Here is a 23,535-nt window from a genome sequence, read left to right as displayed (position 1 = left end):
CGTACAACACAGGCGCTGGTGTTTTCAAGATCATGTACATCCAACTATAGCCCGCCAGCAGCGCCTAGGCATGTGCGTATACTACGTGTTTGTTCACTCTCCGAGTCTGTTTTAAAAATTACCGTCTGTGACAAAATTTTCCGAGGTTTCATTTATCCTCATTGCGCATCATAGCCTTCAAGTGACGTCAGTCCACTGAGACCTGTCGTTGAGGCCGTCGTTGATGGACGCATGACTGCCGGCCGTCGATACAGAGACCTTTCTCGTAATACATGCAGGTCATCGACGACGACGTGTTCGAGGAGGACGAGCACTTTTACGTGCGACTCTCGAACCCTCGGTACCTGGGCAGCGGAGGCAGTGGCGCCACTACCACCATGAACGGATCTCCGGGACAGCCGCAGCCTCCGGGACTCACGACGGGCGCAGGCAGGCCCCCCGTGAAGCTGGACACGCCCTCTGTCTGCACCGTCATGATCCTGGACGACGACCACAGCGGCGTCTTCAGCCTGCCCGAGAGCCAGGTACTACGTTGACCAACTACACCGCGCGTTGCTGAGTTAGCCGGGCGTAAGGTGTGATCCGTGGACTGGAAAAACCTCGCCGAGTGATGACGTCACTGCGCGTCGCCACGGCAACCCATAGCTACTCGTGTCGCCGCGCCAAAAGGGTGGGAAACGCATGCCTATGCTCGCTTGAGCCTGGAGACACGTTTAATACCGATCGATGGCCAATCGATAACCCATAACTACTGACAGATAACTGATGTCGATTACGACCTCGAAAAAACGAGATCGCCAATTTGGAATTTATCAGGACAATCCATACCGATCGATAACCAGTCAATACCGATCGATATGCAAAACTCATGGAACACGATACCGACATAGCGTAGCCGTATGTAGTACAGTATGGCAAGGGCTGGCAAAGGGGAGTGAGGTTGAGAAGGAGGGAAAGGAGGAGGGGACCGCCACCAGCTCCGCTCTTTCCTCAGTCTTTGCACCACTGGTGCGTAGCTGCCCCATTTTTTTTTTGTTTATTTAAAAAGAAAACGTTGGGTTCCAGATCTTTAAAGTTTGCTTTTAGCTACAAAGTTGAAGAAGCCTGCAGTACGACCACGCAGGCTTTAGGCAGGGCCATCGGGAAGAAAAGCGCAAATATGACCCTCCCTGTTTTCTTTGCACTTTAATAAAGGAATTTTGTCATCATCATCATCTTCTCTTTCAACAACGTTGCAGGCGTGCGGCGTACGCCCATTTCTCAATAAAAAAAATACCATACAACCGGATATCGCCACCCCGAACCACAGGTACTCGCTGGTTTGGTAAAAAATCCGTTAGCACCGGCGAAATTCTACTAGCGTTAATGTAATTCCGAATGCAGTTCCGCATTACGGCATTATTAGACGCAAATTATTTACCTCCTTAACCACTTCTACAAGCAGGTAGGTTTAAGGGAGTAGCACAGGAAATCGTGTGCTGAGACGACGATTTATGTATGTGCAGTACTTTGGCACGAGTGTGATGCATGTGAAAGGGACGGCCAACCGCTCTTCCATGGCAGTGTACGCAGAATTCGAAATTGTCCACTTTTTCCCCAATAAACAGATGCACTTTCACGTGCACTGCGCAGTGTGAAAGAGTAGCCTGCTGTTTCAGTGGTACGGCCTAAACGTGGCGCTCTTGTTCCTCTTTCAAGCACTTCCGGTCAAGCACGTATTTCCGGTTTTAAGGATATTCCTAATACGTTTTCTTAAAAGTAGAAATCGATGGCTCTGGTTTAACAGTTACATTAGATGCATAAGATATCGGAGCATAAGTTTAAAGCGCCAGTAAACAACCCCGCGGTCCAAAATGTGTGATGAAGCGATAACTGCGCACCTGTACGGTGTGAACATGATGCCGCAAGAATTTTGCGAACAAGTGCTGTAGTAAGGAAGTTGCATGGTATAGAAGAACCCGCTTCGGCTAGTTTCGGTTTCTCGCTCGGCCTTCCCACCCTTCTCAGCAGCCAAGAGGAGTGGGCGTCGCCCGCTGTCGTGACTACGCCCGCTTCGGCAACGTAGCACGATGTCATCGATTACGTTATCGGCACGCCGCCAACGACCGAGTAAGGCTCCCTCCACGTGTCGCTCGTGTGAATGATTGGAAAAAGAAAGAAAAAGAAAAACGAAGACTGAGCTGCGCTATAGGGTTCCCCTAGCGGCGCGGTGAAGAAGCGCGTTGAATGCGCGGCCGAAACCGCATCACCGCAGGGCCAAGGCTCCGTTTCGTAGTGTCGAGAACCAATCGACGAAGTCGGCGCAACGTAATGTTGCCTATGGCATAGAGTTTCCTACAATACTTACTAGAGGGAACTCTGGCGCTAGTGTCTATGGGAGCTGCAATGCATCGCGCTTCAGCCAGCATGGGAATCATGGGTAGTACACGGATTTGTCTAAACTTCGTTCTTTTGGCTCCGTTTGGCTCCGCGTCGCCTGCATCCGCTTTGTCGCAAAACGAAGTTCAGCAAAAATCAGCAGTTTCACTTCACCACTTAACTTCTTTAGGCTCACCGATTCAAATATGGTCACGAAGTTCACAACGATCCATTCTTTTATCCGAAAGAAAACCAAAACATAGCAATAAACAAAGCCACAAGTGCGTTCGAAGCCCACAAGCACGAAGACTAGGCAAATCCGTGTACTACCCATCATTCCCATGGTGGCTGAACGATCGCAGCGCCAGAGTTCCCTCTAGGTCATTTTAGGAAACTCTATGGCCTATGGGCAAGATTACGTCACTTCGCGTACAAGGAGGATTGGACAAGTGCTGGAGAGGGGCGCGGGAGAGAGACGACGTGCCTTATAATGATACCATGATATTTTTTCCCGGTTACACGTAAAACCTCAGACAACATTATTAAAGGGGTACTGACACAAAAATTCTGGCCTCGCGTTTTTTTGCTGAAATGTGTTGCTGGGGGCCTGTTAGTCATAACACGGCACATCGTTTGCTGTGGCGCGCAACAGATAATTAATTACAGGCCCCTCATTACCGACCAGTGTCAGTTTCGGTTTCAAAAACGACAAGCCTCCGGGTGCAACTATCGCCGGCTAGCGGGTGCAGCGCTCGATCACGTCAGCACACAGGACTGTGACGCACTTCCGCACGGTTCGCGAGCAGCCGCCGAGAAGTAGGCTGCTGGAGAAAACGGGGCAAATAAACATGGCGGCGATGACGTCATCATAACTTGTTGCAGCGTGGTCACGTGACGGAAGCAGAGGGTCCCCAGGGTCCCCTTTGAGAGTGTAAATAGAGCGAGGATGTCGATCGCTCACGCAAACGTCAAAATTCATTTAAAATACCTTCCAAGCTATATTCGCTGTTGCCGCGAAATTTTTTGTCAGTGCCCCTTTAATGTCTGATGACGTTACAGAGAGCAGTCGTTCACACACACATTACACAATGCTATATATGGCAGCTTGAAATAATTGAATGATCACGGTTGTTGGCGACAGTGGCGGGGAGCTGGCTCCATTCAGAGGCTGTATTGGGCAGTATACCTTTGGTCGTGTTCTGCGAGGTCTTCGAATATGTGTCAGAATCGAAAACAACGGGGGGAAATATTTTGAGGATCCATTCCACTCTGTGGAGTTGGATGACCAGGGAAGCTGTTTAGCGCACGACACAGTCCTGACACAGAGTTGCGAACGATAGACGATCACATGCCGTCCCTCTAAATGCGAAATGTGCGTTCCAGAATGTCCCTTTTGAATTTGGCGTATGCAACTTTAATGGTACTGACAACCGGTTTTTGCTCGACCCAGTTTTTTTACGGCGCAACGAAAAGCTCTTCCGCAGTAACGGTTAAACCTGCAGCGGCTGAGTTCAAAAGCGCGTGGATATTCCGTAAGAAGAATCTTTCGATCTGGGAAGCGCTAAAAAAGTACGAGTGCCTCCTCCAGCAGCGCCGAGAATTGATAGCAATTCCGATAGCCCTCCTCGCAATCTGTTCATTGCGCTCAACGTTCTATTTTTGCAGGAGTGAGTGCAACTGCGGTTCACCACCTTCATTTTGCCATTTTCAACCGTTTATTTTTATTAATATAAAAAACAGGTAGAATAAGTTTTCCGAACGCTTGTCGTCACGGGGCATGCCTTCACCGCCTCGCGGGCCAGGGGCTCGAGGTACTTCTCTAACTTGTCTACAGATGCCGCTAGTCCCTCTGCTAACTTTCATGCTGCTCGTAGCCTCCGCGATTGGCGCCGTTGCCGGAGCCGATCGCGGAGGCCACGTGCTGTCGTTCATGGGCATCGGATCATACGTCAAGCGAAGGCAGCGACACTGTTCATTTCACTACATACGAAGGTGTATCGGCACATTTTAGGTTGCAAAATGTTAAAATAAAGAAAGTGCACTGTATTTCAGCACTAATATATAGACCATGAACAACGTTCACCAGTTAAAGATCACGTGATCGCCGCCATCTGCATGTTCGCTTTTTTTTGCCACGTGAGGCGCCAAAAGTGACTCGAGTGAAGAAATAAAAATATAAATCCGCGTCTAATGAGAAAAACAGGCCTCGTTTTAGCCAGTACGATATACAGTATTTCCATTAGTGGGGTTATCTAAATTGGAGTACTAAGCTGTTGTCTCTCCCCTAAAGTGTTCCAGTTGAGTAGCATGCCGTGACATGCGTCGTCTTGCCTGGCTTTTCCTCATGAGCTCGGTGTTTCGTACAAGATCTTAAATGGTGTTTCCCGCCCGTGTGTGCCCTTTATTTTTAGTGGACCGCTGTTGAGTAGTGGGGTTCACCCAATTTCTGTGGCACACACCACACGCAGGAGTTCTTGCACACAAACAGACAAAGACGTTAGCCATATAAACACCATCGCTGTAAAAAAAAAAGAATCCTGCCTTTATGTCGCTCTTGTGTTGTTCTTGGTGTAGTTCTAAATCTTGCGCTTAAGTGCAGCTCCACTACCGTGTTAACCTGAGGAAGTGGGTAGCACGGGCAACCCAGCGATTCGCTTGGCGCTTGCCACCGCCTCGGAAATTGTGCGCTTGGCGAGGCGGTGGCGCCCTTTCTCGCGCGGCACGGGTATCAGCCGGATGTTTCAGAAGCGTTTTTCACGATTTTAGGTACAATAATGGTTAGTTTTAGGTAATTGTTGGTTATTTCTGTAGTTCATATTGTGTGGGACCTTGTTAGTTTATTTTGCACTGGTTTTCAGCATTGTTAGCCTTGTTCTAGGCCTGTATTGAACACTACGTGACCATGCGACATGAGACAGTGGATGGACGACAGGCAAGGCCCCTGAAGTGACACGCACATAAAAAAAAAAACATGGACTCTCATAAACAGGTATGCCGCTCTAATCCTCGTCGATGCCTCTCGTTTGCAGGTATAATATACGGATTATATTCGGTCTTACTCGAGTGCTGATAAGATATACGTATTGCCGCAGGTGGAGATAAGCGAGGCCGTGGGCGAGTACCGCGTCAAGGTGAACCGGTTCAGCGGAGCCCGTGGCCGCGTTTTTCTGCCGTACAAGGCGATCGAAGGCACGGCTAAGGTGAACAAGGACTTCGAGCCATGCGACGGGACGCTCGTCTTCGAGAACAACGAAACCAGGTGCGTGCACATTCACCCCGCCAGTGCATGCACCCAGGAGCGTTGTTGGGTAACGGGTGTCTCAGCTTGCGACTGCTTCTGCGCAGAGCTGATAGACGAAGCGATCAAGGCGACGGTGAGTTAAGGCAAATTTTTATACATATAAACAGAGGCGTTACATATTCGGCGCTGGGGCCGACAGCTTATCGGGCTCGCACAGAGGTGCGACGACGAACCGGGATTTCTTCGCTCGCTGTCTCGCCCTCTCCGCGCAGCTTGGTTCTTTTATAGCCCTGGCCGAGTCCTTGCATCAGCCAGTAGTTCGAAGCCTCCAATCAGGAACCGCCGTTGGTCGCTGGCTCGAACCGGATCCGCGGATGAGAGGGCTTGCTGCACGTTGCGAGAGAGATTTCCGTCGGTTGCGTCAGCCGCATCGCCGGAGTTGCCGGGGATTGCGTAAGACTCCCGCCTCGTTGCATCAGCGGGTGTTGACGCTGGTTGCGTCAGACGTTCTACCAGCTTGAATGCCTTGTTGAAGTAAGGAAGTTTGGGTTGGGAGTCCTGGCATAACAGCCTACAAGGAATCGGTCAGTGTAATGGCACGGGACAGCCAGGGTGTACGGGGTCGACCACATCTAAGGGGAACGCCTGATCGGTATTCAAGACGGTAAAACTAGAGAATTTATTCTACTTCAGGAGTGAAATGTTCGTTATATGACGTCTAATCACGGTGTCCATAAACCCAATAACAATTTTTCGAATTATGTGCTAAACATAAGCTTCTAGGATGCCTTGAATACTAATGAGGTGTCCACCTTAGATGTGGACGACCCTGTACATCACAGCACATGAGCAGGGATGCATGAAAAAAAAGAAAAAAAGAAAAAAAAAAGCTTACCCCATTCCCACTCAGTATGAAATCTGCAGAAACAGCGGAACTGCGGTGCTCCCGCGTTACCATTGTTATTTTCTGTGATGTCTTGTTATTTTGGGTTGGTGTCTGTGACTATGTTGTTTGTAGAGTAGAGCCGCGCGGGAAAGCTCGCGTCATAATGGTGTAATAGTAGCGCAAAAAAAGACGAATACAACAAAGTGAACAGCACAAGCGCTTACTTACTCACAACTGAAAGCTTTATTGCTTGAACAGAAAATATATATCTAAACTTGACGCTCGACTAATTCCCGCGCATGCGCATCGTGGGCATGGCAAAAGGCAAAAACCAGAACAAAAACACACCCTCAATCCCCCCCTCACCCCCAACAGGCTACCCCCTCTCCGTGAGTAGTTCCCTCTCCGATGTGGCTAAAAAAGGATGACTAACGCACATTCGGAGAGGGAAGCGATACTACTGAAAGAAAGGGGGTAGCCTGTTGGGGGGAGGGGGGGCGGTTGAGGGTGTGTTTTTGTTCTAGTTTTTGCCTCTTGCCTTGTCCACGATGCGCATGCGCGGGAATTAGTCGAGCGTCAAGTCTTATTAGCCTCACGAGCACAGATGCACGAAGTGTTCCACACAATACAGGTTAACGCTGCAATTTCGTCGCGCAGACAGTTATATACTTACCATTCTTGCGGTTCATTTCTCGAACAAGGCTGGAGTGTGGTAAATAAATCTGCACTGTCATCTTAATGAGATAAGGAGGGTCATTTAGAGCGATGTTGATGGCTTATAGAGGAAAATCACCGGTGCCGGTCAACGCGCGCCTCGAAAGTGCACGCACTGTAAGCGTAACGGCTGATTTCAAGCACAGCCAAAGAGGCACGGGTAATCTGTAGAAGCGAAAACGAGCGATCCATTTCCGAGTATAACTGATACGAAAAATGAAAGTTAAGCAAGTAGGCATGTATATATCTTAACAAAAATAATAAGAGTACAGCACGAAAACGACACATACTAACAAATAAACAGAAATAAAAAAAGCTAAGGAGACAACGACACGGCGCTCTTATTCATCATCTTTTTGTTTCTCCGTGTTTTTCTTGTACTGTTTTTTTTTCTCGTTAAGATCCGCAAAACTGATATCTCAGAAATTTGCATGAATGACGAGGGGCTGGCGCGCGTACCCAATTCCCACGCGCCCCTAAATAATAACTTTAAACCATTGTAATTCTAAACCATCGTGATAGTAACCTTAAACCATCAACGAGCGTGGCGCGATATTCGAGACTCATTATGTATGCAAGCGAGACTCTCGATAAAAAAAAGAAAAAAAGAAGCAAAAGAAACGTCTAGCCTCATTTTCAAAGCGTTCACGGTTGAAACTGAACACTTTACTATAATGCTGCCGTTAGCGATCGGTTCCAAAAAGTGGCGGTGTCAATTTTCTACTCGCCAGCTTGATACGCGCCGACAACTTTGATTTCCTCGTGCCTGTTACTATACATCTTGTCTCTGTTCATGCTCCGTGAACGCGCTTTTCGCAAATCGTGTGGTTTGTGTATAAGAACTGTTTGCTTATAAGAAACATGTTTGTATATGAGAACTACGTAACGAATCGTACTGTCACTGCTGCTGTACGGGTTGCCAGAGCCGAGTCAAGCTGCGTAAATGCAGTTTTTTTTCTCTATAGCCTCCAACTTTCGCTGTAACAATGCATGGCCTATGGCGAGCATGAAATTGGATTGATTGCTTGATTGATTGATTGATTATTTGATTGATCGATTGGGACGGAAGAGGGCACATTACGCGCACTTGCGCTGCTTTAAGAACAATGTGCTTATATCTGTCACCCCATTTAACAATACGATGTACAGTTGAAACGCGCAATAACGAAATCGGCGGGGAAAGCACAGAATTTCGCTCTTGCGGGAATTTCGTTGGCGCGAGAATGCGGCAGAAAAGACATGGAATTTACAAAAAAAAATATTTTATTTCCAAAAATCAGTAAGTTTGTCTTTTGCAGGCCTTACCATGCAGCAATTTCATGCCTCTCGATCGGTAATCTCGTTTGCAACGGCACAAAGTTCGCCCCATGCACTGGTCAGTGACGGCGGCACTGCGCTGTCACCAGTACCGTCATGAAGTGCGCCTACAGGCGAACCTTCTTCCGTCTCCGTCGGATCAGGGGGGATCAGCGCAGAATCGTGGACAGCGAGCTGCACGCAACGCCGAATTCTTCGGCGATGTCCATTTTTTCCTGCCCTTTTCCACCTCACTGATGATTGCAGCCTTATCTTCCAGCGTGATTAACTTTCCCTTTTTCGTTGGAGGCGGCATCTTCGCAGGCAGCGAAATCGGACGAAGCACTCGCAACACACAGTTCACGTTGCACCAAGCGACCAAGCAAACGCTCCACAAATGGCTCCACACATGCGACCATGTGCGCGCAAAGCCGACAAAGCCAAGCACAGAGCCAAGCCAACGAACGAAACTCCATGAGGAATGTGGCTTTGGCTACGTAGTCCGCGATAACGAGCAGGTGTTTCGGCAAGCCATCATCATCATCATTGTTGCCAGCTTTGGTTTTTTTAAACAACGATGGCGGCTGCTTCTCAAGTGCGCTGTAACGATAGTTTTGAACAATTTGAGTGTAGCATGAATACATTTCAGCAGTTTTCGAATGTAGTTAACGTTGCGAGAGTAGATTATTTGCGCACTCCTGTTTCAAAAATTTCGTTAATGAGGGACTGCGGTATAAATATCTTTCGTAGTCGCGAGTTACGAAATGCATTGACTCCTATGGGCGTTCGCCGGTGCTCCGAAAATATTTCGTTGCGGCGAGAATTTCGTTCCCTCGGGATTTCGTTATCGCGGGTTTCGACTGTACCAAAAGTCCATATCACTAGCCTTCTCACATTCATTCATTCATTCATTCATTCATTCATTCATTCATTCATTCATTCATTCATTCATTCATTCAGTAGTTAGTTAGCTAATTCGTTTGTTCGTGAGTTTCTTCGACGATGCATGACTGTCACGACGCTTGTGAAAAATGGTGACATTGGACACTCACCTGACCATAGGTCGCCAATAACAGGTTGAGCTCACTCAGACTCACTCAAGAAACATATTTTGCGCTTAGGGCGCGCTCATACTCATACCCACCAATATTTTTCTCAACATGACTCACTCAGACTCCGACTCACTAAAATTCTTCTCAGCCGGACTCACTCGGACTCAAATATTACTCACCCGGACTCACTCAGACTTACGGCCCGATCTGAGGCTGAGTGAGTCCGATTGAGTCGACTCATGAGTGAATTTGCCGACCTATGCACGTGACCGAGCCTCCAGCACCATATTGGCGTTCCGTACACGAGCATTCGAACTGAAGATGACTGAAATTAACGTACCACACGTATACGCGCGAAATCGCACAAGAGAATTAGACACAAGGAAAATTATACATGTAAAAGCACTTAATTACTCCTAAATGTTTCCTATCGCATTGCTCTTCATTTCCGGCACTCAAGAGCACATGTAGCGGTGCAGAATTTTCGAAATTCACATTGCACACGCCAGTACCTGGATTTGTTGCTGTACTAGAACACATCACGTGCCTCGAAACGGCTTGCATATATTAAAGAGAGAAAGACAGAGACTTTAAAAACTCGAACAAGGATTCGGAGCGATTCATCCATTGTCGTTTCCAGAAAGGAATATTTCATTCGGCAAAACAACTCGAACTGAGAATTCCCCGATCGCGCCTCGGGCCATTTCTCTGCATATATCACGAAAGTGCGTGCAGGCGCCTGCCTGCCAGGTCGACGAGACGTGCTCTCTCGTCTGATCCAAGGCAAAACTGCTTTTTTTGCCGGTCGATTGCGACAAAAGAGAACACGGCACCCCGTTATTGTTCAGCGCGCAACAATCTCTGCATTTTCACGACTTTGTGTCCGTGTGTGTTTTTTTTTTGTGTTTATGTACTTCGTTCCCGTACGCCGTCGATCTTTGGCAACATGGCGTGCGTGCGTGGGTGTTTCGCGTAAAGGCGAGCGAGTTCACTGCTCAGTCGATACAGTCGGGTGAGGAAGATGTCCAACCCTGGTCGTCAACTCTCACCTTTGTTTTTTTTTATTTTTTTTTTGTTCCAGTACATACAACGAGCTAGAGCTCTCGCCGTATCTATGCGGAAGTCACGTGACGTGACGTCATCTGAGGGATAAGCATGCGGTTGTCGAAGCGCGCGCCATTTGCAACCGCATGGGTTGAGAAGAAAAGTAAACTGTGTGGCACGCGAACCACCGATTACCATTTTTCGAATCGAGCTGATGCAAGTGACCAAGTGCCAACTTTGTCACCATTATTTATGTTATTTTTATTTCTTAAAATTATCTTGCTCACAAGAACGAGCGCGTCGCGTTTGTTTTCGAAACTCCCGATCACTATAATGATCACCAGGAGAATATGCATATCCAGCTCCTCCTGAAGAGGAGGCGCTGGCATATCTTAATCTAATTGGGGTAGTTGATGCTAAAAACAAAGCAAAAAGCAAAAACAAGCAAAAGAGAAACTTTGTGAGACAAATGCAAACACGGACGTTTCTTTTATTTTTGTTCTTCCATTTGGTCAATCTGTCTCGATATATATATATATATATATATATATATATATTAGTCGAAGAAATTAAGGAGCACACCTACGAAAATTGCATATTTTTACTCATTTACCTCCGTCCTTCGTCAGGCCGAAACCCTCGCCGCGGACGAAACGTAAATGAATAAAAATATGGAGTTTTCGTAAGTGTGCTCCTTCATTTCTTCGACTACATGCGCACCGGAGCTTCAGAACTTTCTTTTCAATTATATCTATATATCGCTTTTCACGAAAAGATACGGCCACGACACGCCTTCATTCAAATTTCGTCACTTCCTTGTGACGTGTAGTTCCGATCTTACGTAATAGAGATGCCGCGTTTTCTGCGTCTCGGGCGCGATCAGTTGCGATTTCTCCATTAACATTCGATTATGAATATCTCAAATTACGTGCAACTTTCGCATTTTCGAAAAAAACGGGCATCCCATAAATTGGCACGTACCACAACTTTCTAATTTGAAGAAAAGCCTTCAAGTCCACAATTAAACAGTTAAATAACCAGTTTTTGTTAATTAGTCTCGTCAATATCATTTTCGTTGCGGCAAAGTATTTCTGCCTGTACATAGAGTACGCGACCGAAAACAATTGGAGCGTGACTGTCACAGAATGTTTATAAAAGATATCTATTGACTAAAAAAACGCTCGTTATTACAATAGCGTACGTACTTATAAACGAAACGACAAACGACCCACGCTCGGCCCGCGTACAGACGTGATACAAAGCGATCGAAATTCGCCACCTGCCTATTATGAAGAGATCGGGACGTAGAGAACTGACTTCCGCATTACTCTCGATATCCCAACTTTCCTTACTTCCTTCCGTCCTTCCCCGGACGCTGTTTACTTCCGAATGCTACGCTCTATGTTTCCGGAAGTTCCGTCTCGAGACATTTTCACGTGGACTACAGTGTATAGGCAGCTAAGAAGTAAAAAAAGACAAGAGGATACGGATCTTATTTCCGCCTTCCCGATTCCCGCGTATCCTTTCGGGACGCTCTGCCCTCCTTAGCTTTGGCACTTTGGAGATTGAACGAAACAAACGCTGCCGTCTAGAAATAGCTTCGTCACGAGGCTGATGGGAACAGACGCGCCGAGATCCTCCCGGGAGATATGGAAACGGACAGGCAGTCAGGCGATGCTTTCGAATCTCCGAGGACGCGAACACGGCCCATGCACTTAGCGTTTCTCTCTTTGTTTTTGTTTCTTATCTGTACAACTTTGTCTTGTCGCTGGTTCGCCCCCTCAGCTGTAAAAGAAAAGCTGTATATTATGTTTTTTCACTTAAAACTGGAGTATCGTCTTCTTCCGCAGCTCCGATCGCTTGCGCTGTAGCCATAGAAAGTGTTGCAACACCGTTGCGTCGTATGTGGCCGTCTGGTGCGTCAGCTTTCGCAGTATGCGGAAATCTGCAATAACCAGTAGCGAACACAAAACAACCCACTAACCTAGTTATGCGCAAGAGAGAGACCCTTTCGCACAGAGCGAGGACCTGTATGTTGGTTATTATAGTTGGTATTGAAATGCGAAGCATTTCATAGCAAACCGAAGGTACTTTGACCGTTTCTATCTATCTATCTATCTATCTATCTATCTATCTATCTATCTATCTATCTATCTATCTATCTATCTATCTATCTATCTATCTATCTATCTATCTATCGATCTATCTATCTATCTATCTATCTATCTATCTATCTATCATATCTATCTATCTATCTATCTATCTATCTATCTACCTACTACCTACCTACCTACCTACCTACTACCTACCTACCTACCTACCTACCTACCTACCTACCTACCTACCTACCTACCTACCTACCTACCTACTACTACCTACCTACCTCCTACCTACCTACCTACCTACCTACCTACCTACCTACCTACCTACCTACCTACCTACCTTACCTACCCTACCTCCTACCTACCGACCTACCTACCTACCTACCTACCTAACTACCTACCTACCTTACCTACCTACCTACCTACCCTACCTACCTACCTACCTACCTACCTACCTACCCTACCTACCTACCTACCTACCTACCTAACCTACCTACCTACCTACATACCTACCTACCTAACTCCTACCTACCATACCTACCTACCTACCTACCTACCTACCTACCGACCTACCTACCTACCTACCTAACCTACCTACCTACCTAACTACCTACCTACCTACCTACCCACCTACCCTACTATTATCTATCTTATCCTATCTATCTATCTATCTATCTATCTATCTATCTATCTATCTATCTATCTATCTATCTATCTATCTATCTATCTATCTATCTATCTATTCATTCTTTCTTCCTTCGTTCCTTCCTTCCTTCGCACTTACCAACAAGCCCGTATAGCCTCCAATTTTAAGTTCCTTACCTTCTTTCTTTCTTTCTTTCTTTCTTTCTTTCTTTCTTTCTTTCTTTCTTTCTTTACTTCCCCGAGGCACCAGAGGTTCGCAGCGACACACGATCCTACCCCTCCAGCTACTATTAACGCCCTTCTTTCAGACAGCAAATGAGGAAGGAGCTCGTATATGTAATCTTCCCTTTGAGTAAAAGCGCCGAGTGTGTAAGTTAAGCAACGCTGTCTCGCGGCTCACTTCCCGAGGGGATTGGGCTATGATACAGCGGGCGCAAATATAGGACCTCGGGCGCCGCTATAGAACAGTGTAACGTATACGCTTATGCCGTGTTGTTCGTTTACGGCGGCTAGCGACCGTAATAACTTCCGGCCAACTGGTGCGCAGAAAAAAAAAACGAAAAATAATCGAATAGAGGGGAAGAAAATATATATCACGCAGCAATATCTGCACACTCACCGCAGCAGCTGGCCCGCAGAAGTAACAATAAAACGCGTTTTCAACCAGTCCCATGCGTGAACCCTTATATGCATAATCCGTTGATTTCTTATCGTACCGAAGTCAACCGGAGCCTTAGCTGCACGAAATACGCGACCAAAAAAAAACAAAATTTGCGGGGAGTTTGCTCTAAGTCGTGCAAAGCTTTGCACAGCAAGGCTGGTATATCCCCAAGTCTTCTGGCTAACGCCGGTTACTTTCTTGCTTTCTCTACATCTCTCTCTTTCGTTCTTTCTCTTTCTTTGATTCTCTTTCTTTCTTTTTCTTTTTTGTTCCCTTTCTTTATCGATTTCTCTCTCCCTTCCTTTTTCTTTTCTTTCTATTTGTGTATTTATTTGCCTTCTTCATTTTTAGTGGACCAGCGGTGAGTGGTGGGATTTGCCTAATCTCTATGGCACATATCCGTTCACGATGATGATAGTTTTTTGTGGACATCCGTTTTACCTCGCGCTTTATTCGCGGTTAAACAACAACAACAACAATAAGACTAACAGGGTCCCTTTAGCATTCGCCTGAGACAACTACAAGGCGAAAGCCGTTCGCTCTGGCTATATTACCGTGCACCTTGTGTCACGCGACCGCCGCTTTACTTTCTTATGTGCTTTAGTCGCGCGAACGTCGCAGTGACGAAGTGAAGACGGAGCTGGTGCGGTCGCCTACTATTTTCACTTCTGTATTTTTTTTAATGAACGCGAAAGCCTTTTTTCTAGCACGTACAGACGAAGTGAATGCCCAGCTCGAGGATTCCTGTGACGTTAGCGTTTTAACGCCACTGACGAAGTGAACGCGCGCTGCCGGGGTTACAAAATTTTTACGCTTTTTAATTTTTTTTAGTCACGCAACGCCGCTTTCTTTATTTATTTAGTCAGACGAATGCCGCAAATTAAGTCAAAGAAAGCGCTCAGCTCGCGCGGCTCGAGGCACGCTGGAGAGGTCACGTGTTTTCTTTTTGTTTTTGTTTTTCTGTACCACACAGCGGCTTTCCGCCAAGGCACCCTTCTCATGATTCGTCTAAGGCTTTCGCCTCGATAAGTAAATCGATAAGTTATGATGGCTCGCACGACAGAGGAAAATAGCGTCTCGCGTTTGGATCGAACCGCGACTGATTCTTGAGCACTTCGCGCGTTTCGAGCACTTAACGCGCTTCGAGTCGCGACTGATTTATACTGACAGTGTTCTCTCCAGAGACGAAGAAACGGGAACAGAAAGCTGTATAAACGAAAACCACGCACTCTCAGAATTGAACTTAAAAAAAAAATCCCCGACAGGGCGTTGAAAGGGGTTCCGTCTTTTTTTGACAGGTTGCGTTCTCCCTTACACCGTCGTTCGCTCGTCTCGCGAAAATCCGAAGCGACCCATTAGATCCATCAGAACCCGAAGGAATCGCGATCCTTCCTCACAGTCAGCGACGAGGCTCCCTCGGGATCAGACCTTTCTATGTAGCTCAACCCTCCTTAGCAACGGGAGCCGGCACGCGTAGCACTTTTTCTGTCTCCCCGACGTCGAAAGTTCTCGGCGCGCGGAAACGTCAAGACCCGCGCGGCCGCCACCACCACCACCACTGACAAGTCTGTATCACCTCCTGCAAAGCACGCTTTCCCGTATAACTCCTCCGTGACGCGGTAATGGAATAGCCTTTTACCGTGTGTTACACGCGCGCCGTCACAGTTTGCAGCGCCCCCTCTCGTCAGGGTGGATATCTTTTCCGACATCTGTCGTGGCTCGTGGACACCTTCTTCCCGCGAAAGCGAGAGGAGCCGAGACATTTCCCGAGACAAGCCAAGCCACTTATAACAGACAAGCCACTTATACAAGAGATACGGTTAGGACTCTCTGAGTTCTTCTCTTTATTGTCTATTAGTAACCCTCTAGAGGTTAAGGCGAGGTGCTAGAGGGTGAAGAGAAGAATGGAAGCTTTCTTCTTGTTCTATATGACACTTCGAAGCACGCCTTGAAAACCAAACATGACAGCCTGGAACACAGTGGCACGCTTTCGTTGTACAGAAGAATACGCGGACGTCCCGATTGATAGCGGCTATCGAAATAGGCAAGTTTGCACGTTCATAGCTGCCTTGGTTTTACTAAAATATGCCAGGATGATTTTGCGCATCGGAAAAAAAAGTGGGGGCAGGGGGAGAGGAAATGGAAGGGGAAAGAGAAGGGGTCTTGCTTATAACCTGGAGCGTAAATCGTCGTTGTCGCTCGTCGTTCTCGTTAAATAATAAAAAAAAAAATTTGGGTGGAGCATAGACAAATCGCTGTCATATGAGCACATTCACCGCATCGATGAAGGATCGAATGATCTAAAACACTTAAAATAAGGTGCCATCGCTTAGTGGCAAGAAAAAAGAAAGTCAGATCTGATAATACTTGCGAATAGTTTATTTGATTTGTTCGTTCATTTATTTATTTATTTATTTAAACTACCTTACAGGTTCAATAGTAACGGCTCACAAACGCATTGGAGAACAATATATTAGCACAACAGCCGCACAATAGCAGGCAAACACACAGAGCAACGTAATAGCGCAACAGTAGCACAATAGCGCACAAACACATCGCATAGCAACATAACAGCACAACAGCAAGAGAGTAGCGCGCAAACACATCAATGAACAATATAATAGCACAACAGCAGCGCAGTAGCACGCAAACACGATGCATTGTAACATAATAGCACAACAGCAGCACAATAGCACACAAACACATTGCAGAACAACGTAATAGCACGACAGTAGCACAATAGTACAAGACACATTGCAGAGTAACATAAAAGCACAACAAGGCATAAGTTCAGTGGAACATTGATGCTCGAAGCTTGTCTTCAGGTGGTCTTGTCTTCAAGACAAGACCGCTTGTTGGCTACATGAAGTGACCCTCAGTGTTCAGGGATTTTTCATCATAATAGCACAACAGTAGCAAAATAGCACGCAAGCACGATGAAGATAATGTTTATATAAACCTAAATTATCTTGCCTCATTTATTGAACTGCCCACTCACAAACTCAAACACACCCACGCACGCATGAGCGCGCAAGCACACGTAAACACGCACACAAACACGCACGCACAAGTACATTGGCCTTCTTCGCGTCCACTTCTGGCACACGTGTGAAGGGAACTGTCCCGATAATCGAGTTTCGACATTGGCAAACTCCCTCGCGAAAGGGGATACAGTCGTCATCTGGTGCGCTAAGATAACGCGACATCCCGGCGCTTTGGCCATCGGCGTGTTCCTCTCCGCATGGCTGACGTTTGCACAATAGGGGTGTCGGATTACGCCGGACGAGAACGGCGGATTAAGACCACGGCGCCTTGCACCGCCTTCGGATCTATACGTACGCTTATGTATATATATACTGTACCCGCCACGCATTGTGTGTACAGCCACGCTGCACGCGCAGTCCGAACGAGAAATTGCGTCAAGATTGCGCGCGCCTACAAATAACCGCGAGATTGATTACGTAGAACCGTAGGAGGCTATGGTAGAACCGGAGACGGCTATTGCATAGTTGCCAGACTAGCCGCATCATATACCCCAGACGACAATCCGGCCCTGGACGAATCTAAGCGAGTCATATAGTGGTGCGCATGTGGCGCATACCCCTGCTCTTACGACGTTTCACGCAGATTTCTGAAGTACGTAGAAGTCGCATATGCATTTCAATCAATCAATCAATCAATCAATCAATCAATCAATCAATCAATCAATCAATCAATCAATCAATCAATCAATCAATCAATCAATCAATCAATCAATCAATCAATCAATCAATCAACAGAACCGCGAAGTAAAAATACCAGCATCCTTCTTACAACATCACTAACGCTCTGGGCGCGCTGCTTGTCTCTTGTGATTCTTCGAGACAGCGTCATGCTGTTTGCCGTTCCAGCGAGTAAGGTCCTTGCCGAATTACATCGAAAATAAATATCGTCCCCATTGGTACCGAAGGTGCTGGGTATGACAGAAAAATTACATGCGCCTGTCTAAACCCGTCGTCTTCTTTACAAAAGCAACGTTCTTTTTAGGCATACTAAAATTATTTTAGTGCAAAGAAACACGGACAGAAGACAGGACAGGACACTACGTGGGCTAGCTCACAAATAACTTGAGTTGTGAGCTAACTTGAATTAACTTGAGCGCTAACTCGCAGCTTAACTAACTTGATTTGTGGGTTAAATTGTAATTACTCGGAAGTTTATTACATTTCGTTTCGTTTCTGAGTTAGCTTGAGCGCTAACTCACAACTCAAAGAACTTGAGTTGTCAGTTAACTCGAGTCAACTTGAGCGCTAACCCATAACTAACTTGACCTGTGAGCTAGCGCTTGTGGTATCCTGTCCTCCGTATAACCTATCCGCGTACCCCTACGTTATAATGACTTCAGTGCGTTTAAATCAGCTCACCCAAGAAGAAGTGGTACTGTGTTTTGTGGGCTCAAATGATAGCGGAAAAAGAAACGAAATCTAAGAAAGTCCTGGCTTTTGTAAGGACGGACCCTGAGCCGAAGTCGTTTCGACAGAGCGCGGTGGCTGTGTTCTGTTATGTATGAGCTGCAGTCATTACTCGAAGAAATGGCCTTTACGCCACTCCGAATGGAGGGATTCCGAAGATACGTTGCGCCATTGCGAAATGCAGGTGTTACCGCTCCCGTGGACGCGACAGCTTACTACACGTAACGATCGACGCTGACGCGTGGATACACCTTAATCCCTCCGCCGACGGTGTGGTCGGCAGGTGATTTATTTACATCTTGGGGATATGTATTATCAGCGCGGGCAAGACCACGAGATCCGTCATCTTTAACCCGTACGCTTACCCCAGCGCAGCTCGTCTCGAGATTAAAGTCCGGAAAAAACAAGCAGATAGGTTTAAACAAAAACAAAAAAAACAGGGCTAATAATGACACGCGACGATCGGCTGTCTATGAAGTAAAAAAATAATTTCTCGGTGACTGGTGTTGTGACAGTTGCGTACAGAGCCCACGCTTCCGTGGCTTTGAACTTAAAGGTACGCTTAAGAGAAAAAGCAATTTTTTCGCGCATTAGCAAATTACAGTTTCACAATACCGAAAACCCACCACTCTTACCGCGAGAAGACGCTTGGTAAACGAGAACACGCACGGAAAGAAGTTGCGGGTGGCGGCGCCTTCTTCAAGTTCCTGCACTAAACGCCGTCACGTCATGAAGCGTCTACAAGGTCGTACGTCGTTCGTAATCGGTGAAAATGAAGTACATTGTTCTCTGAGGGGGGCATAGACTTAACACATAAAGTTTCAGGAGATTTCATTGAGCAAATGTCACCGAAATACGAAAAAATACACTCTGAAATCCGTAACCTGAAGTGCGGATATTTCGGCGCGAAGTTTCAAAACGAACATTTGACCTTGATTTTCTCGTACATTAATAAACATATGACTGTGCCATTAACGCCATTAGAGTTTGAGGAGTACAGTTTTCAATTATTATTTCGCTTTGGTGTCCCTTTAAGGGAGACGTTGCTACTACGGGCATGTTCATGTTTGTTTGTTTCTTTGTTGTTTTTTGTGGTGATAACGTCGTAACCTATACTTTACGGGCGTGAGCCAAAAGCATTTACCGTATCTTACGTACTTTCTGAAGCGGTAGGTACTACAGCTGTCTATAGCCACCTTACGTCTATCCATTGTAATCGAATGGTCAACGACATCTCATTGACACACACTTATTTATTCAAAGTACCTTACAAGCCCACAAAGGTAGTGTCGTAATGGGAGTATTAAAAAAATATCACGTGGTTTAACATGGTTTAAAGGCGGCTCAGAGTTATACAATGATGAGAAAACATTGTTAATAATGTGTTGTCCTGGCGCTCGTTGGCGGTATTTGCTCATTGCACCGCAAAGCACTCACGAAACACATCTGCCGATGTCATAACGTGAGGTCATTGACGACGTGACTATGACGTCATCATAGCGAGCCATCACTAAATCACCTGACTTTTGGTCCCCTTTGTGTTCACGCCGGATTTTTCGACACACGAAACATATTAAGGCTTTCGACTTGATAGGTCAACGAGTAGACGATAGCTAGAGCTTGAAATCACCAACAAGGCAAGAAACACGAACCTACGAAGTTCAAAGTACGTCGCGTGCCTCGTAACAGCGCAGGTACGAGCCGTTACTCTCGCTTAGCCCGACTCTGGCTCTCGTCGATGGTAGGTAGCGAGCTCTAACGACATATTTCTATTTATATCGTTCGCTCAGCTTTTATCATCTACCTGCATGTAACTATACGTTTATACCACGCCATTTTTTCGCAATATACCTTGTCCTGCACCTGCGTTTGAGTGGTGATGAATGGTTCTGACTCGACCAGCTCGGTAAAGGGCGTGTCCTCACCCGACGAAGCCTGTGTGGTCGACGAAAGGTGGATTGCGTTGACACCGCCGACCTTCGGTTTTTCAGCGCACGCGATGGAAGTAGCGATCGACAGTAAGCACCTCGCCGCCTGTGGGGACAAGGCGAAGATCAGCAGTTCTGCCACCGGTGGGGACCGAACCCACAACCTATACTGAAACCTTCCGTATGCCGTTCCATTAACTTCATATGTTTCCTTAAAAGGACAATAAAGTGAAACAACCAATCAGTTTAAAATGGTAAATTGTGCTCTGAAAACTCTGATGTCGTTAATTCCGCCATCATAGGTTTATTAATAAAGGAGAAAATCAAGGTCAAAGTTTCGTTTCGAAGTTTCTCGCCGAAATGTCCGCGCGTGAAGTATTTCAATGCGTATTTTTTCGCATTTTGGCAACATTGGCTCAACGAAATTTCCTGAAACATGATATGTTAAGTCTATGGGCCCATCGGAGGACAATGTACTTCATTTTTACTGATTAGCAACTACGTAGGCCTTAGCAGATGCCGTCAAAATCTATGACGTCACGACGTTTGGTGCAGGAACGTGACGGTGGCGTCGCCAGCTGCATTTTCTCTTTTCACATTTTTTCGCTCACCAAGCGCCTCGCGGCAAGCGTGGTGGTATTGGAATTGTGAAACAATAATTTACTAATATGAGGAAAATCGTTTTTCTGTTTAGTGAGGAAAATAATATAGAATCTATATGGACTCCGAACGAAAACGTACGGAATTATTGGAACGGCATAGGGCACGTTTCAGTGGGGAACCTTCTCAAAGGTTGTGGGTTCGATCCTCACCGGCGGGAATTACGTTTATTTGGTCTACCTTACTCCACTTTCCGTTTTTTCGGAATTACTGCGCTTCAATTAAGGAACCGCAGGTAGTATTCACTATGCTTTCCTTGGATTCATTATCCGCTGCTTTCATCAGCTACGCTGATGACATTCTAGAAGCTTTCGACTATATTGGCACCATTGATAACCATCGTCCATGGTGTGTACGTCACTACAGTGGTTGCTGCACGATGCTTATCAAAGCTTCCCGTCGCCTCGAGTATTTTCCATCAAGGGTCGGCGCTGGCAGATAGGAGCGCGTACTGCGTGTCGTGTTTTGTAAGCCTCGATTAACATGTAATAATTTTCGGGGTTTTGTGTGCCACAGCCACGATATGATTGTGAGACTCGCCATAGTGGGGGACTCCGGAAATTTCGGCCTTCTGCTGTTCTCTTAATGTGCACTGACATCGCGCAGTACATGGGCTTCGAGAACTCGACCTCGATCGAAATGCGACCGACGCGGCTGGGATCGAACCTGTGACCTTGGGGTCAGCAGCCGAGCTCCGTAACCATGATTAATGTAGCCCTCAAGAGCACCGTCACCTCACCAGAATCCGTCATAGGACAATAGTTATTGTGAGGTAAAAAGAAGAAAGAAATAAATCAAAGTGTCCTTACCCGTACCACAAGTATAACGGCCGGGTTTGACAATGTTTTCTCGTTGGTTTGCCTTAAAAAAAAGAAAACGAGAAAAAAGAAGACGCTTGCGGCGCGGAATATATCTCACTGTGGTGCAATAATCGCCGAGAAACTCGCAGGCGAGTATTGCTTGTTGCACGACGTTTCCTACAATATTTACTGCAGAACACTCTGTGGTCTCCTGTTTTAGGTCTTAGTACAAGAGTTCACTGCCGAGGTGACGTCATCACGAGTTGTATACAATCGCGCTCCACGCATTCCGCTGCTTGCTCTGGTCCAATGCACCAAACTCCCTCGATTGGGCCCTCCCATCCACATCAGCTGCTTGAATGCATTTGCGAGTGTGTCAGAGAGGGCAGTGCATGTGCGTATGTGTGGGAAAGGCGTTTGTGGCGTCTTGACTTACCTTTTGCGTCCGTGCTTGCACGCCCAGTCTTTTAACATGAATATACCAGCAAGCAAAGCTCTCTGTTCTTCTAAGCATGCTGGCATGTATGGCTGGTGAAGGGTCCCAACCACCCAGAGCCTCCCCTCCCCTCCCCCCCCCCTTTCCCTCCCCCTTTCCCTCCCCCCTTCCTCCATTCTACATGAAGCCCCTATATATGAAGCCCCTATATATTTTTCTTTAGAGCGATAACCACCATATATCGATATGCGCTGAAAGGGGGTGTCAACCATTATTTACGCATGTTCGTGCGTGCGTCTGTATGTGTTCTTGCCATGGTTCTTGCATATACACACATGCAAAACTTACATACTCAGCGGGGGAGGGTGGTTTAAAACCCTTAACCCCCCCCCCGTGATTACGCCAATGTACGCCGGAACAGCTCCGTTTGGCTTCCTTTACTGACTTGCAAAGAGCGAGCGGTTTCATATTTGGAACAAGGATGTTCTGGCTATACGTTCTCTACAGCTGCTGTTTTGGAGGAAATAGATTAAAGGAGGTCACGTCCGTGCTAAAGATTCCTCGGGGATTCGCCCGCTTATGCTGAATTACGGTAATTTGCGGCATTTTTCAGAGAAATCTTGCGTTAAGCCCATAGAGAGGCTGAAGCTTTTGCATAATGGGAGACGGATTGTGCGTTGGGTGCGGGGTCGTCAAAGCAACAACAGTTCACGCCGTCTACCTTCAAGAAGAACGGCTTTACGTTCACCACTTTTCTTTCTGTATGTTAGTGCCGTATGGAAGCACACACCGTACTCCAAATCGTCAAACATTTATCTAAATATGCAGGGGACAGTTTACCGCTATCCCACAGTATTGGCCGCGATGTCGAGCGGAGTCGCCGCCTGGCGGCTACTGGCTGAAGCGCGCCTAGTGTGGATTGCTCCCTGCGTCGTCTGCTAGCCACGCCGTGTTTGCATGTGCGTGTACGTCCTGCACGTTCTCAAAGGGCGGTTTGTTCTGTTATGTTAGCGCCAGTTTAACTGCTCGTACGTATACCTAACATGGTGTACAGAAGCAAATGGCTTGCTCGGCGCATGCGCATTGTAATAAGATCAGTGAGTGCGAATTTTGAGAGGGCTGTGTATTGGTGTCGTACCCTTCGTTCGCCAGAATCATATCAGCGTTGGTGCCGCTTTCTGGCTCAAGCACATCGTAAAGTGCGCTTGGCATAGTCCCAAACATGAGGAGCATTAAATTGTGTGTGAATACAGCGTTTTAA

At 46.7% G+C, this 23,535-nt stretch overlaps 1 protein-coding gene across 1 annotated transcript in view; it reads left to right on the top strand.

Annotated features, from left to right (window-relative positions):
* The window catches only part of LOC119374471 (sodium/calcium exchanger 3-like), a 291,218-nt gene that overhangs the window by 179,955 nt on the left and 87,728 nt on the right, over positions 1-23,535 (top strand). Inside the window, 2 exon segments of the mRNA XM_037644580.2 lie at positions 279-524; positions 5,451-5,617. Of these exon segments, the coding sequence (XP_037500508.1) occupies positions 279-524; positions 5,451-5,617 (413 nt within the window).

This window comes from Rhipicephalus sanguineus, chromosome 11 (assembly GCF_013339695.2).
Source record: "Rhipicephalus sanguineus isolate Rsan-2018 chromosome 11, BIME_Rsan_1.4, whole genome shotgun sequence".
In the NCBI taxonomy this organism is placed as follows: Eukaryota; Metazoa; Arthropoda; class Arachnida; order Ixodida; family Ixodidae; genus Rhipicephalus; species Rhipicephalus sanguineus.
Note: the sequence above shows the minus strand (reverse complement) of the source record. Positions and strands in the feature narration are given on the sequence as shown.